This window comes from Natator depressus, chromosome 11 (genome assembly GCF_965152275.1).
Source record: "Natator depressus isolate rNatDep1 chromosome 11, rNatDep2.hap1, whole genome shotgun sequence".
Classification (NCBI taxonomy): Eukaryota; Metazoa; Chordata; order Testudines; family Cheloniidae; genus Natator; species Natator depressus.
Window position 1 is genome coordinate 66591152 of NC_134244.1, and position 16115 is coordinate 66607266.

General features: G+C 39.7%; 1 protein-coding gene across 2 annotated transcripts in view; it reads left to right on the forward strand.

Moving 5' to 3' along the window:
• Positions 1 to 16115, forward strand: part of SPAG16 (sperm associated antigen 16) — a 711557-nt gene that overhangs the window by 116876 nt on the left and 578566 nt on the right. For both annotated transcript variants that reach the window (XM_074968104.1, XM_074968105.1), the window contains exon 10: positions 975 to 1105. In XM_074968104.1, the coding sequence (XP_074824205.1) occupies positions 975 to 1105 (131 nt within the window). The remainder of the gene's footprint in view (positions 1 to 974; positions 1106 to 16115) is intronic.

Sequence of the window (16115 nt, forward strand, 5' to 3'; positions counted from 1 at the left end):
TGAAAGTGAGTGAGGGTGGGGTAGAGCGAGCGACAGAGGGAGGGTGGATGGAGCGAGTGGGGGGCGGGCTCTGGGAGAAGGCGCGGGGCGGGGGGGTGTGAGGCAGGGTGTTTTGTTTTATGCGATTAGAAAGTTGGCAACCCTAGGCTGAATCCAGGGTTTTTAAATTAGCAAATTAGCAATGTCCTTAAACTTCTTGCTCTAGTGCTGGCTAAACGATCTAAAAAGATTTCTATTGGTTAAATAATAACATGTTGCATAACAAGTTGTACTCTGAAGTTTACCCTGTGCTTTATGAAACTAGTATTTGTGGCATATAGAATTTTGGTTACATTTTCTATTGTGTTGCTGTGCTGCTGGCTTAACAAATTTCACTTTTCAGCAACATATATGCCGCCCCCAGCAGGTTCATAAATGGCAATTTGAATTAAAGCATGAGACCCATTTCTTTCTTTTATTTACATCCATACACCTGCATAAACTTCAGTACCGTTGGATGGGTATAAATGACAGCAGAACTTGGTCATCATTTTCCATTATATTTCACAGTATTTACAGTGTACATTTGCATTGTACTTTGAAAATGTACTGCTGTGTTGAGCAGCGTAGATGCAGGCTTCAGATTTAGAGAAGGGTGGGGTTTGGGCTCCTTTTAACAACTAACATTGCTTCAGAAACATACTCCGTGGAACACGCGTTTAAAGAAACAAATAATTAGGTCTTTGAGTATACTCAGGGTAATCATTTATAGACACCAATGCTGTAAACATACTTGTGCATAGCTTTAAGTACATGCATTAGTGTTTGCAGGATTGGAGGCTGACTGCAGTTTACGAGAAGCAATGGTGAAGAACCAACAGTGAGCAATGGAAAAAATAGACAAAACTGTATACATGCAAAATTAAATTGATAAATAATTTGTTACACAAACTTGTGCCGTAATCCCAAGAATGAATACTTTTCTTTTTTCCTAGGATTCAGAATTTCCCATAGATACTCAAGTGAACCCTTATCTTTCTCGTGCCAAGGAATGCACCCGACCATTGAAATCTGGAGTATACAGGCTGAGCAGCACTTTAAAAGTCCATGATCTAGCAGTCAGCTGGTAGGAACCTTAACAGTTTTTTCAGTTTATCATTGTATATCATTGAGTTTTATCTTTCAAAAGGTCATAGAGAACAATTTGCTGAAAGTGGTGAAGGAACTGTTCTTGTTAAACTTCTGAAACAATTGTCAAAAGCACTGTGCAGACCAAGTGGACTATGCAGAGTCCTTGCTAAGAGACCTAACCCTCGTCTATAAAATGTACAGAGGAGTTGCTCTGAGATTCCCATGCAATATATTTACTGCCATACTCTGATCTCTATTACTCTGGTGTAAATCTAGAATAAATTCATTGAATCCAATGAGTTCCTCTAGATAGACGCTTTTAGTAGTTGATGTAACTGAGAACAGAATCTGGCCATTAGAAAATATTAAATTCTGGTGTCTGTGTCCTAGTCCATTTTGTCATAGTGGATTTTCAAACCAGCTGAAAAGCATATGTGATGGGCCAACATTCTCAATATATCCATTAAAGATAGCTGGAAGTTTGGCATACAGAATCTGTATGGTAGTTGAGTCTGACAGTATGTACCTCTAATGTTAACAGCCATTCCTTATAGACATTTAAAGAGTGTGTAAATTGGTCTTCATGAGAAATAAAACTAACAGAACTGGATTGCCAAGGAATAATAGATCAGTATGGTGGTAATGCTCATCTGAGTTTGCATCATCTTTTTTTGCTCCATTCTTCATCTACTCTTGAGGAAAGACCTGTAATTTGGACCAAATTTGTAGTGATTTTGTGAGTTTTGTGTAAATGAGCAAGGATAAATGTGCTAAAATTCATGTCCACTTGTGAGCTAAGCTATGTTTTTAATCTAAGGGCCAGGTCCTCAGCTGGTGTAAGTTGACAAAGCTGGTAGCACTGTTCTGCAAAAAGCACTCTGGCTGGGGTGTTGTGGATGGACTCCTAAAGTCACATGCTTTTACCACCATAACAGGACTTTAAAGGAAGTGTTGGGGGAAGCTGAATGTTCTCCATTGTGGACAAAAATGGTTTCCTTTTGGTTGGCAGGTTTGTATTTAATAATATTTTATAATGACAATCTTTTATGTGAAGATGATTGTAAACTCAGGTTCTAGTAGGCTGAATGATAAAAAATGAATGTTTTTGCAGTTGTTTGCAGCCCATTTCCTTGGGTCAAAGTATCAAGTTTTAAATTTGCACACTTAAAGTGCTTTGGGCTGAGGAAGAGTAAACGTGAAAGTCATCTTTGAAAATAGGTTACAGCTAGCAGCAAAGTTCAGAAATTTCTGACAAATTATCTAGGTGTGTTTCTTTGTAAATACATGTTTGAAACCCACCCAGATGCATTTCTTTTGCTATTTATAGATTTTTTGGAACAGTTTTGTACTGTGCACATTGCAGCCATATTACAGGTTCAAGGCTACTAAAATTATCAGCCTAAAGACACATTGTCTTTCCTCATTTAATTTCACAAAGTTCTTGTTAAATCCATGGAGTTTTCTCCAAAGTACATTTTTTCTTAGATCTTGTATTTTTAGTAATGTGGTTTCTCAAATGTCAGTTGAAGGCCTTCCCAAAAATCAGTGTTTGAAAAATTGGGGAAACACCCAATATATTTTTATGAGGATCTGTCATATACGCAATATACAACAAGTAGAGCTGGTTACAATGTTGCTAACAAAAGGAGGTTTGTGTTGGTCAAAATTGTTATCTGCGGTTCTTTCAACCCAAAACTCTTGGTAACTTTACGCTGTGCATGGTGGTGTCAGGAAATAAATCAAGGGAGACATGGCCGTCTGATCAACAGATGGCTGGCACAAACAGGACAACACAAAAATGCTGTCACTTAAAGCTAAACTTTATTTAGTCTCAAGCACTTACACATGTCCGCAACAGGCTAGTAAAACACCCCCAACCCTCAATAATTACCAAAGTTGGGTGTGCCTCTCGAGTGGCACAGCGGCAGTCTTCCAATGGCCAATCTTCCATCTGCCAGTGGGGACCACAAGATGTGTCCACAGGGAGAGTCCCCGAAGAGTCCAACTACCCCAAACTTTCTTCCCTTATTTATTCATTAGTATTACAATAACACGTCACTCAAAGAAAACTTGTTAAGCAAGCAATTTCAAAGGTCAAGCAAGAGGTTTCCTTCTGATCATCAACGAGCCAGATGTGTTTTTTTAGAGTTTGCATGCCTTGAGGCCCTGACAGACACATCCCTGAGGGCATATGTAGACAAGCTTCCTGTTTTCCTAAAATGCCTATCTCAGCAATTTCAACAGAGATCTCATCAGGAAGGACACGAGGGTCAAGCTGCCCTTTCTGTGGCACCCAACCCCCCTCCCCTCCTGACTCGGTCTTATGGCCTGCTAGCTTGCCTACTTTTAGGAATAAGCAGTAGTGATTCAGGCACTGTACTGGTCTGCCAAGAGCTTCCTGTACGAAAATGTTCTTGTTTGTGAAACTGGAAACGGTTTTTCAAAAATCTGAATGTGTTTCATGAAAATCTTATTTGCTTTTATTAGAATGACTGCTAAACCATTTTGACAAATTTTCACAGTGGTTCTTTAAATTTCTGCCTGGCTTTTGATGGACTTGGTTTAGTCATATGAGTGATTTGCTGAATCTACCCCATAGGGTAGGTCATCAATCACTTGATGATTACCTGTTCTGTTAATTCCCTTTGAAGCACCTGGCGTTGGCCACTGTCGGAAGATGGGGTACTGGGTTAGATGGACCTTTGGTCTGACCCAATATGACCGTTCTTATGTTCTTATATTCTTAAGTTCTAATGTCAACATTTTGACTTATTTTCTCTGGTACAGCTGCATACTGCATGGGGTCCCTGATCCAGTGAGGGAAGATAGCTGGGCGTTACTGTGTCTCACTTCTTTCTGCAGTCTGCGTAGGGGAGTTACTAATATTCCTTGCCCAGAAGTGTACAGCCAGGATTTTAGGAGGACATTGATCCTACCTCATGCCCCTCTGTGCACACTGGAAGGGAAAGTGATCCATTCTCAAAAGTATTTAGAAGGTGTATTGCCCAATATTACGTAAAACATACATTTGTTTGTTGTAGCAGGCTAGTCTTCCCCTCAAAGGCCAGCCAGTTCTGTTCAGAAGCAGAGCCACTTCAAAAATTGGTGTTTAGATCTTGTAGAGGGGATTATCAGGTCCTGCTAGAAAGGGATGAGGTGACTGACTGATGAGCATCTGATTCCTATGGAGGCTGGAAGGGTGGGTAGTGGGATTTACAGGAAACTGGTTGACTCCTGTGGTAGGCCAGGGGGCAGGGGAGCTCTGAGAAGGGAGCCTCTGAGTCAGGGGGAAAGTAGCTGTTGGGCTTATTTTGAAGTGTTTTATTTTGGGGGTTACTAAAGGTGGTCAGTGCAACCAGTAAATTGTACCCTGAAGAAAGGGCCTGAACATACTCTGGGCTTAGTATTAATACCTCCTGGGTTGGGGAGACACCCAGACACCCTAACTATAGTTACATACACTCTTTAAAAAACATATATTCCTGTTTACATGGAAGTGGGTGCTTCTACATCCTTTTAGCCCTACATTATACTCTGTAGTGTAAAGAACAGATTTAAACAGCTATGCCTACCACTGTTGCCATATGACTTTAGAGATAATAAAGGAAAGCAAATATAAAGGATTTAGTGAGATTATCAAGGTTTTCCTGATGGGATCAGTCAAAGATATGTTGTCCTCTAAGGATTAACTCATCATTATATTTAATTATACTAGGTTTCCCCATTTATTATGAGTGGCTTCCAGAAAAGATATTTTTAAAATCTCCTTGAAAATTTCGACCTGTTGACTTGCTGCAGACAGTATTATAACATCCCCTCATTCTAAAATTACACCTTGAGGCTCCAATACTGCATTGAGATCTGCAAAGGCTCAGTGGTCTGCTGTGCTTTATACTTGTCTTCAGGTCTAGTTTTGAAGAATTAAAAGGTCAATGCTATAGTTTGGGTCATCATCCAATTTACATGTGGTTTTCTTATTTTAAATGGAATCTACTTCAGACTGCTTGAGTGTTTAGGATGTGAACACAGCGTTGCTCATTGTCAGTTATGAGCTTCTTCCTTTAAGAGCCAAGCATTTTAGCTTCTAGGTAAAGGTAAATGCTGTTTACAAAACCTCTGTGGAGCAGTGATGACACCTTCTGGGTATATAGGGAAACCCAGACTTCTAACATGGATTTTTCAGGGTCTTTATCACCTAACATGCTATTCCTGTTTACAGAGTTCAAAACTGAGTAAATGGTATTTGAGCAACTACAAATTAGATAATCCAATCAGTATAATACGCAAGTTCCACACTTAAATAAGTACCTTAGAAGTACCTAAGGGTCATCCATTTGCTGTAAACTTAAAATGGTATTGAACTTAAATTTTCCCTTCAGACATTCTTTCGGGGCTTCCACTGAAGGCCCTGGGCATTGTTCTCGTGAATGAGAGAGGATAATTTAGCTAACACTTTGCAGAATTGTACATCCCATGGCACCAGACAACCATTTGATATATGAGCCATCTACCCGACAGTCAGTCTCTTTAATATACAGAAACTCATTTTTAAAGTTCCCAAATCTTGTGCTTTTATACAGCTGTTTGAGAAATGAGTTAAGATTCTGTCAGATAATTAAGGACTGTCACCTAAGTAGAAATAGTGTGTGTACATTATATTCATAAAGTATTATCTGATCAGCAAAACCCCTCTAGGCCCCAGAAAATTTCTTTGATGCAATATGACTTGTTGAATCTTTACTGAAAAATACGTGTAAGAACTACAAAAGGGCCCCATGGTCTTCAACATGGGAACAACTGGATTAGGGGAATGGAAACTTTGTGAATGCTAATTTACTTACTTTCCTCCTAATTCTTCTTTTGGGGGAATGCAGTTTCCTTCCAGCCCCAGTGGAAGTGGCAGTGGGTCCAGTCATAGAACCTGTGGGTCACCACTCTTATCTACTCTTCCTGGTGAAGAATGTGTGGGGTCTTTCCCTTGCATGAAGCAAAGGGAAGTGCTGACCCTCAGGTCACATCTAGAGCTGACTGGGAATTTTTTGACATGGGTTGTGGGGCTTTTTGGTTGGAAAATAATGATATGTCAAAACTGAAAATGTTCATGGAAATTCATTGGTTTTGACAAAACTTTCATTGGAATGTTTCTCTGGTCCAGGATGGAATTTCTTCTCAAAACTAGAGTGATCCCAGAATAACCAAAAGCCCAGTAATTAGGGCACTCATCTGGGATGTGGGAGACCTGGTTTCTCTCTGCTCTGCCTGATTTTGGAGCAAGAGCTTGAATATGGGTCTCCCATATCCAAGCTGAGTATTGTAACTACCAGGCTGTGGAGTCAGTCTCTCACACTCTGGCTGACTGAATATTTAATTATTTATATAAAGTGGAACAGCTCCAACAGGAGAGATTAACTTTATAACCTGATGGTTCGGGCACTTGCCTGTTATGTGGGAGACCAGTTTCGAGTCCCTGCTCTGCCTGAATCAAAAGCTCCTTTTCCCATATGGCCGGCGAGGGCCTGCCCTAACCAATGGACAACTGTAGGGTGGGTCTGTGGGTCTCTGTATTTCCACCAAAAAAAAAAAAGAAAGAAAGACAGAAAATTCTCATTTGCATTTCACGTCAGAACACAAACAAACTTCAATATCTCAATTTTTTTGAAAATCGAATACAGGTTTTCCAGCTAGCCTTAGTCCTGACCAAAGAAAGAGACTGTTTTGACCCTAATGTTCTCTCCTTACAATATGTCAGGGGCATATAATGCCTGCAGTGTGAGAATTTTAAAGCTTACTTTATTTCCTTTGCAAACAAATCGTAAGTGAAGTGAAATAGAAATATTTTTGCTTTGCATAACAAGTCAGCTCCACATAACATTACACTGATGATGCAATTTTCAGTAGTCTACTTCTGAAGAGTCTTGGTAAGGTTTAATACACTTTCATGCCTGTGCCAGTTGCATTGTATTTCTTGCCTTTGGAGACTCATAAACACTTTTTTTTTTTTGGCCTAGGATTTAACATCTTGATACAGAGATGGCTGGAGTATATACAAATATTAGCTCATGTATGCCTTCTCACTCACATGTGCACACATATGTTCAGACTTTTAGCAAGAGTGTTTTGATACTTGACTGTCTATTCAGCATTGTTCTATTTTATCTTCACTACTACCTTCAGACTCTTAAGTGCCTTTGTGGTGAGATTAGAGTGAGAAAAACCTATTTCAAAAAGTAGTACACATTTTTCCACAATGAGTAAATGTCAAAGTTGGATGCTGTAGAAAGTAATCGTCGTATCCTGGGGTCCAAGACAACAATATGAGATATATATTTTTTAACCTGCTTACAGATTAGACAGTCCTCCAACTCACTAAGTCTTTCTGCATCTAGCAGCATGAAAGGGATTTAAAAATTTCATTGTGAGATTTAGACTCAAGCCTGATCCTTATAATTGTATGAATAGATCAATATTTTAGTTTTAGGAGACATTTCAAATGTGTATCCCTGCCTGCAGTGATTTAGGAACATAAAATCTTATTGTACTCTCCTGTGGTAAGAGGTAGGAGACAAAGGGCTCAAGACGCAGTTCGCCTCATGGAATTTCCTTCCCACGCTCCCTTCAGAGGAAAGAAGTTTGGGGGAAATGGAAGAGTCAGAGATGGTGGCCTCTCAGCCCCCTAGATCCTTACACATCTGCAGGGGAAATAATTTGCAGCTGCACAGATGTCCACTTGGCTCTCTAGGTTCTCTCTCCCATCAGTAGCACAAGTATTTTTTAGGAGTCATGCCACCACATGCTGACGGTGCCTTTACCCTACTCCCTCTGTGAGCAGACTGCATGGAGAAAAGGTTAACACTAGCAGCACTAACTGCTGCCGAATTTTAAGGTGGAAATGCTACTCTTTAAAGTAAGTACTCCCACTCTCTACCCCTCATATCCTGGCCAGCATCTCCTAACCTCCTAAAGTCCCACCACCTTCTGCTTATTTGGGGTGTCTTCTAGGGCAGGAGAAGTTTGCTGCATTGACTCAGCTTCCCCACATTGATGGGATCAGGGGCTCCCCAACCTTTAATCCTTTTTACAGTTTACTCTTGTAATGGCGTGGCTGAAATAGAGCCCCCTTATGGACCTTCTTGGCTGGACCTTAGAGCCCCTTTGTGGACCTTGACATGGCTGCAGATCTCTATGGGAAGAGAGGGGTGCAAGAAAGTCTCTGTCCCCTATGTCCTATGTCTTAATCTCTTCAGGGGTCAGGAGGGACTTAGCTCCAAAATGTTCTCCAGCAAAAAATAATGTCAATTCACTATGGGGTCATCCCAACTCTCCTAAACTGTTTTAGTTGAGCATTGCTCTCTCTTTGCATTTTCAATCTTTTTTCATACAAAGTTTTGTGCTTGGTATTCAGTGGTGCATGCAGAGGTTCACCCCCTATTGTTCAGAAATAACTTTTTTTTATATGATGATCACTTTAATGTCAGCTGAACAAAAATAGACAGTTTAAATTGAGGATTGATTCCCCGCCCCCCGAAATGAATCTCAAATGCCATCTTTAGAAATATGAAAGAAAAGTCTAATACAACTTGTGAGGCAAGTTTTGGAGAAAATGCTACTATTTCCAGATTTCAAAGGCAGAGCATAATAAAATCTGTTATATAGTATCTTCTTGCGCTACAGTCCTGCATTTTGAATAGTTTCTTCTATTCCAAAAACAAAACTTGATTCAAACGGGAAAATAGAGAAGAAATATTTAAATTTTGCCTTGATCTTACCCTTTTCACAGTCACTCCATTTTAAATCATCTGTGAAACCATTTTGAGGAGTTAATGCAGGGAAAGGCTGATCAGTCTTTGTGCTTTCAGCAAGTTTTCTTTGTTTTTTCACCCTATTAATTTTGTGCTCTTATCTATCCTGTTCAGTTACTTTTTTAATGGTTAAAATAATTTAAAGTGTCAGTTTTTGCAATTTAAGAAATGCAATGACCATGCCTTTATAAATGCCGTTTATTCCCCATCTGGGCTGTCATTTTTTTTCTGCCCTTGCTGAAGAACTGTCAAATGTGATTTTCTTTAAAGAAGTGGAATTTTCATTCTCCTACCACCAACATTTTAAAAAACTCAGAAACCCCAAGCATAATAGAAGATTGATTTATCCCTTATATCTTTCTGAAGAAGGTCACTGGGCCAGAAGGAGATAGTGAGAATGACTCTCTAGCCTGGTAGTTAGGGAGCTTGTCTGGGTAGTGGGAGACCCAAGTTCATGTTTCTGCTTCAGTTACTATTTAATTATTTATACACAGTGGAACAACTTCCACAGGAGAGACTGAGAGAGACGCAGTATATCCTCTGGGGTGAGACTAGGGCACTGTCCTCCAATGTGGGAGACTCAGTCCCTTCTCTATATCAGGCTGAGGGGGGACTGAACCAGTCTTCCCCATGTGGCAGATGACTGCCCTAACAGTTAGACTGAAGCTTAAAAGGGAGACAGCAGCACCATCACCTCCTCCCTCTGTTTTGTGAATGGTGCCTCACTCCTGAAAGGATTTCCTTCCCACCTCCAAAATCTCCACATTTTTATGTGGGCTTTCTCTTTGCCAAAAAACAAAAAAAATCACCCAGCTCTACCTATGACAACTGCTTACATGGAAAAGTAATATTAGGAAAGTGCCAAATATATTTTAGCTGTCATTTTAATAAGGAGAAAGAGCTAGCAATCCATGCATCATCCACAAGTGTTATGTGGGTCACAACTTGTGAACCTCTGCTCTAGAAGGTTTCTGGTTATCATAGGCCTGTAAGACTTGGAATACCTTCTCTTCATGCCTGTGTAGACAACTTCTGACACTAGTGATTTCCCTCTAGGTGACATGCTGAAGACCTCTAAGTTGACTGGTTGAATTGAGGTCAGTAGTGATTGCAAGTCACTTCTTTCATTCTATATATCAAATGAGGGGTAGGTCTCGTTGTTGTTGTTGTTCTGGTGTGCTTGCTTTCGGAAGCACCTTCTTGTGTTCTGCCCTGTTATGTGGTATGACACAACCAATGTCTGAACATCACTCAGCGAAGTCCCAGATTGAACAGCAATGGAATAGTTTCACTGTATCTGTTTAACGCTATCCATTTCATTAGACATGCACAAAGTGGAATTTATATCCAAGAGGATTTGCTTTGATTTCAGTTGCCATCATTTAAGTTGTCTGCTACTTGGCAGCAAATTTCTGGATGTTGAGATTCATAAGAAAATGATATATTTCTTCGGAAAGAGCAAAGAGAGAACAGTGATGATTAAATGTATATCTGAGTCAGCATACATACAGCTTGCCAATAATGTAGGAAGGTTGTACTTTGGGGAAGTGTAAAGTATTCTTGAATGAAATTTCATCAGAACCCAGGAATTTTCTATATATGATATAGTAAAACTAGAGAAAAGGGGAAACTAAAGAGGACACTAAATTAAAATGAATAAATCATACTTAAGATAAATAAGTGGCTTACATAATAGACAGGTTTCAGAGTAGCAGCCGTGTTAGTCTGTATCCGCAAAAAGAACAGGAGTACTTGTGGCACCTTAGAGACTAACAAATTTATTAGAGCATAAGCTTTCATGAGCTACAGCTCACTTCATCGGATGCATAGAATGGAACATATAGTAAGATATATATACATACAGATAAGTTGGAAGTTACCGTACAAACTGTGAGCGGCTAATTAGTTAAGATGAGCTATTATCAGCAGGGGAAAAAAAACTTTTGTAGTGATAATCAAGATGGCCCATTTAAACATTTGACAAGAAGGTGTGAGGATACTTAACACGGGGAAATAGATTCAACTTGTGAAATGACCCAGCCACTCCCAGTCTCTGTTCAAACCCAAGTTGATGGTATCTAGTTTGCATATTAATTCAAGCTCAGCAGTTTCTCCTTGTAGTCTGTTTTTGAAGCTTTTCTGTTGCAAAATTGCCACCCTTAGATCTTTTACTGAGTGGCCAGAGAGGTTGAAGTGTGCTTCTACCGGTTTTTGGATGTTATGATTCCTGTTGTCAGATTTGTGTCCATTTATTCTTTTGCGTAGAGACTGTCCGGTTTGGCCAATGTACATGGCAGAGGGGCATTGCTGGCATATGGTGGCATATATCACATTGGTAGATGTGCAGGTGAACGAGCCCCGATGGCATGGCTAATGTGATTAGGTCCTATGATGGTGTCACTTGAATAAATATGTGGACAGAGTTGGCATCGGGCTTTGTTGCAAGGATAGGTTCCTGGCTTAGTGTTTTTGTTGTGTGGTGTGTGGTTCCTGGAGAGTATTTGCTTCAGGTTGGGGGATTGTCTGTAAGCAAGGACTGGTCTGTCTCCCAAGATCTGTGAGAGTGAGGGATCATTTTTCAGGATAGGTTGTAAATCTTTGATGATGCGCTGGAGAGGTTTTAGTTGTGGGCTGAAGGTGACAGCTAGTGGCGTTCTGTTATTTCCTTTGTTGGGCCTGTCCTGTAGTAGGTGACTTCTGGGTACTTTTCTGGCTCTGTCAATCTGTTTTTTTCACATCAGCAGGTGGGTATTGTAGTTTTAAGAATGCTTGATAGAGATCTTGTAGGTGTTTGTCTCTGTCTGAGGGATTGGGGCAAATGCGGTTGTATCTTAGAGCTTGGCTTCAAAAACAGACTCCAAGGAGAAACTGCTGAGCTTGAATTAATATGCAAACTAGATACCATTAACTTGGGTTTGAATAGAGACTGGGAGTGGCTGGGTCATTACACATATTGAATCTATTTCCTTAAGTTAAGTATCCTCACACCTTCTTGTCAACTGTCTAAATGGGCCATCTTGATTATCACTACAAAAGTTTTTTTTTCTCCTGCTGATAATAGCTCATCTTAACTAATTAGCCTCTCACAGTTTGTATGAAGAAAAGGAGTACTTGTGGCACCTTAGAGACTAACCACAAGTACTCCTTTTCTTTTTGCGAATACAGACTAACACGGCTGTTACTCTGAAACCTGACAGTTTGTATGGTAACTTCCAACTTATATCTATCTATCTATCTATCTATCTATCTATCTATCTATCTATCTATCTATCTATCTATCTCTTACTATATGTTCCATTCTATGCATCCGATGAAGTGAGCTGTAGCTCACGAAAGCTTATGCTCTAATAAATTTGTTAGTCTCTAAGGTGCCACAAGTACTCCTGTTCTTTTTACATAATAGAATTATTTCAAGAGTAATGCAAAGTGCTCATAATACTTTTCATATAAAGATGCTACTCAAAAATAATGCACACAATTGTCTATATTATTTTAATGATGGATTAGATTTGCCAATAATTGCTTTGTAATTTCTACTGTAAAGCACTTTCTTTGATGCTTTACTGTACAAATTGAAAATTAATTTGGTAATGCCCTCAGGCTTTTGTTTTTATTAATGAATGTTATGCATATATTAAAAAGTGGTAAAAAACGGTAAAAACAAACACAGAGATCCCGAACTTTTCGTTAAAGTCCAGTCATACATAAATACATTTAAGGTTTTAACTTTGTCTCTTTATAATACAGCACAACAGCAGTGGCATTTCAGTTGTACACAACTTTATTCCCAAATATATTTTGGGTTGATGCATCTCATGTGGGTTTTGTCCATGAAATAAAAGTGTTTGAAAAATTTGAGAAAAATCTATTCAGCCATTTGTCATTGTCTGAGCATTTTAAACTGGTTTTCTGCCATTAAGGTGAGCATAGTACTTGATCTGCAGTGACTTCCATAGGTCTTTAGAGAAAGGAAACATGCAAATATGTATACCCTGTAGAAGTTCTGGTCAAGTTTACATGTATAGGGTGCGTGTGTGTGTACGTGTGTGTGTGTGTGTAATATAATTGGACAAATAGAAAGGTTGTATTGTGGGGAAGTTTACAGCATTGTTGAATTGGGGGGAGGGATAGCTCAGTGGTTTGAGCATTGGCCTGCTAAACCCAGGGTTGTGAGTTCAATCCTTGAGGGGGCCATTTAGGGATCTGGGGCAAAAATTGGGGATTGGTCCTGATTTGAGCAGAGGGTTGGACTAGATGACCTCCTGAGGTCCCTTCCAACGCTGATATTCTTTGATTCTATGACATTTATCAGCACCAAAGAGTACTAAAGACAAGGGAAAGTGAGGTGCCTTAGCAAAAAGAGGGCACTCCACTGACATAAATAAAATGTAAGCAATACAAATATGGAACTGAGTAACTTACATAACGGAATAATTACAAGAGTAATGCAAAGTGCTCCTCAAATCATTCACAATAAGTTTCTACTCAGGAATAGCTGATGCAAAGATAAATTCCTTAATATCTAATATGTGAGCTACTCAGATATTATATGTGTCACAGAGCAACCTTTAAATTACTAATAAAATCAGTGTTTGCCCACACAATGAGATAGGTTGTGATGGACCTTTTCGTAGGTGCTGTGTAGAGAAGACGGCTGAGGGAATCTTCCACTACCTTATGCACCTTACATGAAGACCAGGGATAATAGCAACTCCTATGCTTTGGCGAGTGTAGGGACTGCTTCCTCTTTGAGACTGCAGGGATGCATGTTACCTCAAAGGGGGCAGGGAGTTGGGGCTGCACATCTCAACCTCTGCTTCAGACTATTGAATCGGCTGGACGTTCCAGTGGAAGGAGATTGCCCCATCAGAGCATCTGCATCAATTGTGCCTCCTTGAAGGCATCCACCCGCCCCCCTTCTCCCATGTCTAAGATACCATTGGTTTTCCTACTTTTAGAATGGAAATACCTGGCAACTGTCTAATATTGCTAAATGTTGACTTTTTCATCGCAATCATTGAATGAACTAACTGCTGGATTTGTTAGATATATTGACTTCACCAAATATGGGTCTGATTTCTCCACTGCACTGGTCCAGGTTTACACTGCTCTTACTCCATTGAAATGCACAGAATTACACTTCAGTAAAGTAGTGAATGAGACCCTGTGTAGTTAATGATGGTGGGTTTGTGAGTATGTTCACAATGCATAAAAATAGAATTGTTTTAAAAAGATACAGTACCACTCCTGATTATATTTTACGTGGTTTATTTTAACTGCAAATACATTTTCTTTAGCTTAAACCCCTAAAACATCTGTTCTGGTAAATTCCGTGAGCTGTCCACATGTTGATAATATTAACAGAGAACATACGATGCTAACTAGGATAGTGAAATTGTTTAAAAATTACCGAAAAATAGACACAAGCTGTTCAAGAGGAAAGTAAATTCCTTGGAGTTTGACTTGGAATGTTGAAACTGATATAATGCTGAAATAGTCCAACAGGTGAAATTCACTGTTGGACTATTCCCAGCACAATTCTCTGTCAGTGAATTGCCTTCTTAGTCTTTCAAAAAATATATCTCTCTGGAGATCTTCTAGCATTATAGTTTTAACTGTCCAAATAAACCCATCAGGAAAGTATGTGAAACAGAACACTCTAGATTTTTCTTCAGGATGGTTTATCATTCCTTTTTAAAAATAATCATTTAATTTCTGTACACAGTGTCAATTTTTAGGCATATTTTAGGTGCAATAATCATTTATTTCCTGATGTTGATTACAGGACTTGACATAATATTTCACATTTAGAAATTCAATAATGCATTTTTAAAACACTTGGTATTTTTTTTAAAAAGATACTGTATAAAGAACAGTTTGTGTATTGCATATAAGACTAAGGTTTTGTTCCCCCTTTTCCCCCCTCTCTCCCCAGTTTGTAAATATGCTAGCATGCCATAAAAAGCGCCCTACCATATGATAAATATACATGAACTAGTGAAAAATGCATGAATGTGATCAGTTGTGACAGTAGATTTATTTAGATAATGGGCATGATTCAGCATTACTCTAGGTCAGGGATCGACAACCTTTGGCATGCAGCGCACCATGATAAGGCCCCTGGCGGGCTGGGCCAGTTTGTTTACTTGCTGTGTCCGCAGGTTCGGCTGATCGCGGCTCCCATTGGCCGTGGTTCACCACTCCAGGCTAATGGGGGCTGCAGAAAGTGGCAGCCAGAACATGTCTCAGCCTGCGCTGCTTCCCGGAGCCCCCATTGGCCTGGGACGCCGAACCGCGGCCAGTGGGAGCTGCGATTGGACGAACCTGCGGACTCAGCAAATAAACAAAGTGGCCCGGCCCGCCAGCGGGCTTACCCTGGCGGGCCACGTGCCAAAGGTTGCCTATCCCTGCTCTCGGTTTATGCCATCCCAGCTGGTGTAAAATCTCTTGAGGACTATAACCAGCTGTCATAAATTATAGCAGATCCTGCCTGTGCCATGGTCAATACAGATTGGCCCAGAGAATGGAGTGGCAACAAATTCTTGATCCTCCACCATCTCTTGCCTCCCATGGATATTAGCACAGGAGAGAATCTGGAGAAGAACTGGAGGCATTTGTTAGTGAACTAGGCCAAATATATCTAGAGCAAGGAAGAACCATTGACAAAAAATGGCTGAAAGGCTACACTTTTTGTCAATTAACTATGGAAAAAGCAGATGATGGAAGTAGCACAATTATTAAAAAATTAAGCACTTTGTAGGGGAAATGAACTTACAAGAATCAGGGCCAAGTGAAATCCACCAGAGTATTAAAGGAATTATCTGAGAAATGATTAGCATCCTTATCAGTTATATTTAGTTGCTTCCTTTGGACAAAGGTCTCTGATAAATGATGTAGTGAAAATAAAAACAGTCTTCTAAAAGAAAAGCAAAGGATACCCGTTAGTTTAATGTTAAGACCAAGTGAAATTTTGGAGCATTTGAAGAAAAAAAATCATGTATCTGACACGTTGTTGGTATTATTCATATACAACCATAGACATTAGCAACAGAAAACATGTATTTAGTTCATCTTGCCCGTACCATGCTAAGGCAGTATTGTTCTTATGTGGCATATACCTTATGTTGGGCCTCATGTTGAGGTGGAGCTTACTCATTGTAAGTAATAGTATTAAACGTATTATGCAAGAGGTATGTAACCCATTCT